Raw genomic sequence first — 1,047 nt, 5'->3', positions numbered from 1 at the left:
TTGAGGAAAGCCTGGTGTATGTAGGGGTTGGTCCATGGGTGGACTTGACCTCCGACCTCCATAGACCCAGGAATGGGCAGGACATGCCTGGGCAGAAAGGACAGTGACCTGGGAAGAAGCCCATGCATTTTTACATCAGAAAAAGGTCAGCTTAGAAACCATGACTTTGGGATGGACACCAAACTTGAGTGACTGATTATCAGGCTTTTCTCCTAGAAACCGTTTGTTGTCTTATGCCAAACCATGGCTTCCTGCAGATTAGGGATGAAGTGGAGGTGGAGGATCAGCCAGAAACTGACCCATTATTATCACTGCTAATCAAATAATAACATCATCAGCACCATTTATATTATACCATATTGTTGACATTCTTTCTGATCATAGGATGCATGCGGTGGCTAAAGATAAGGGGGCCTCATCAGCTATGAAAGCAGAGTCAATAACTCTTAAAACCCTTAAGTCTTCAACCATTAGAGTCGGATGAAATCACATTCAGTAGTCTCCTTTTTGTTTTCACTGCAGAAGGGAAATGTGCAATTGATTGTAGAAATGTTTTCAAGAAAAGCAGTCAAAATAAAAAAATCNGTCCATTTCCCCAGAAAGCACCACATACAACCTCTTCATCAGCAGTCAATTTAGGTGCACTCCCTGCATGGTGCTCTAATTACATCTTTGTTATCCACTATCAGATGATTCCCCTCATCAGCCAAGCCTGCGACCTTCTCCTGGCTCATTTAGAATGCTACGCAGAATCTGGGGACGCGTTCGACATCCAGAGGTAAGGGTGCTACATTACAGACGAGAAATCACATTTTTGAATTGCTGCTCCTTGTCTGTACATAATTGCTGGACAATTACCTTGGGACTAGCAAACTGTGGAAATGCTAGAAGCTCATAAAAGCATGGATGGACTGACTAATAAGAAGAAAAGAAAACCACTTAAAATGTGAAAGAAATGTGAACAAAGCCCAGGGATGTGTGATGTTTTGAGGAAAGCCTGGTGTATGTAGGGGTTGGTCCATGGGTGGACTTGACCTCCGACCTCCA

General features: G+C 43.4%; 1 protein-coding gene across 1 annotated transcript in view; it reads left to right on the top strand.

The window, feature by feature from the left end:
* Positions 1–1,047, top strand: part of TBXAS1 (thromboxane A synthase 1 (platelet)) — a 150,757-nt gene that overhangs the window by 72,903 nt on the left and 76,807 nt on the right. The window contains exon 5 of the mRNA XM_008571487.1: positions 690–778. Within this exon, the coding sequence (XP_008569709.1) occupies positions 690–778 (89 nt within the window). The remainder of the gene's footprint in view (positions 1–689; positions 779–1,047) is intronic.

This window comes from Galeopterus variegatus, unplaced genomic scaffold (assembly GCF_000696425.1).
Source record: "Galeopterus variegatus unplaced genomic scaffold, G_variegatus-3.0.2 Scaffold690, whole genome shotgun sequence".
In the NCBI taxonomy this organism is placed as follows: domain Eukaryota; kingdom Metazoa; phylum Chordata; class Mammalia; order Dermoptera; family Cynocephalidae; genus Galeopterus; species Galeopterus variegatus.
The sequence above is the reverse complement of the archived record's forward strand: the minus strand, read 5'-3'. Positions and strand labels throughout refer to the sequence as shown.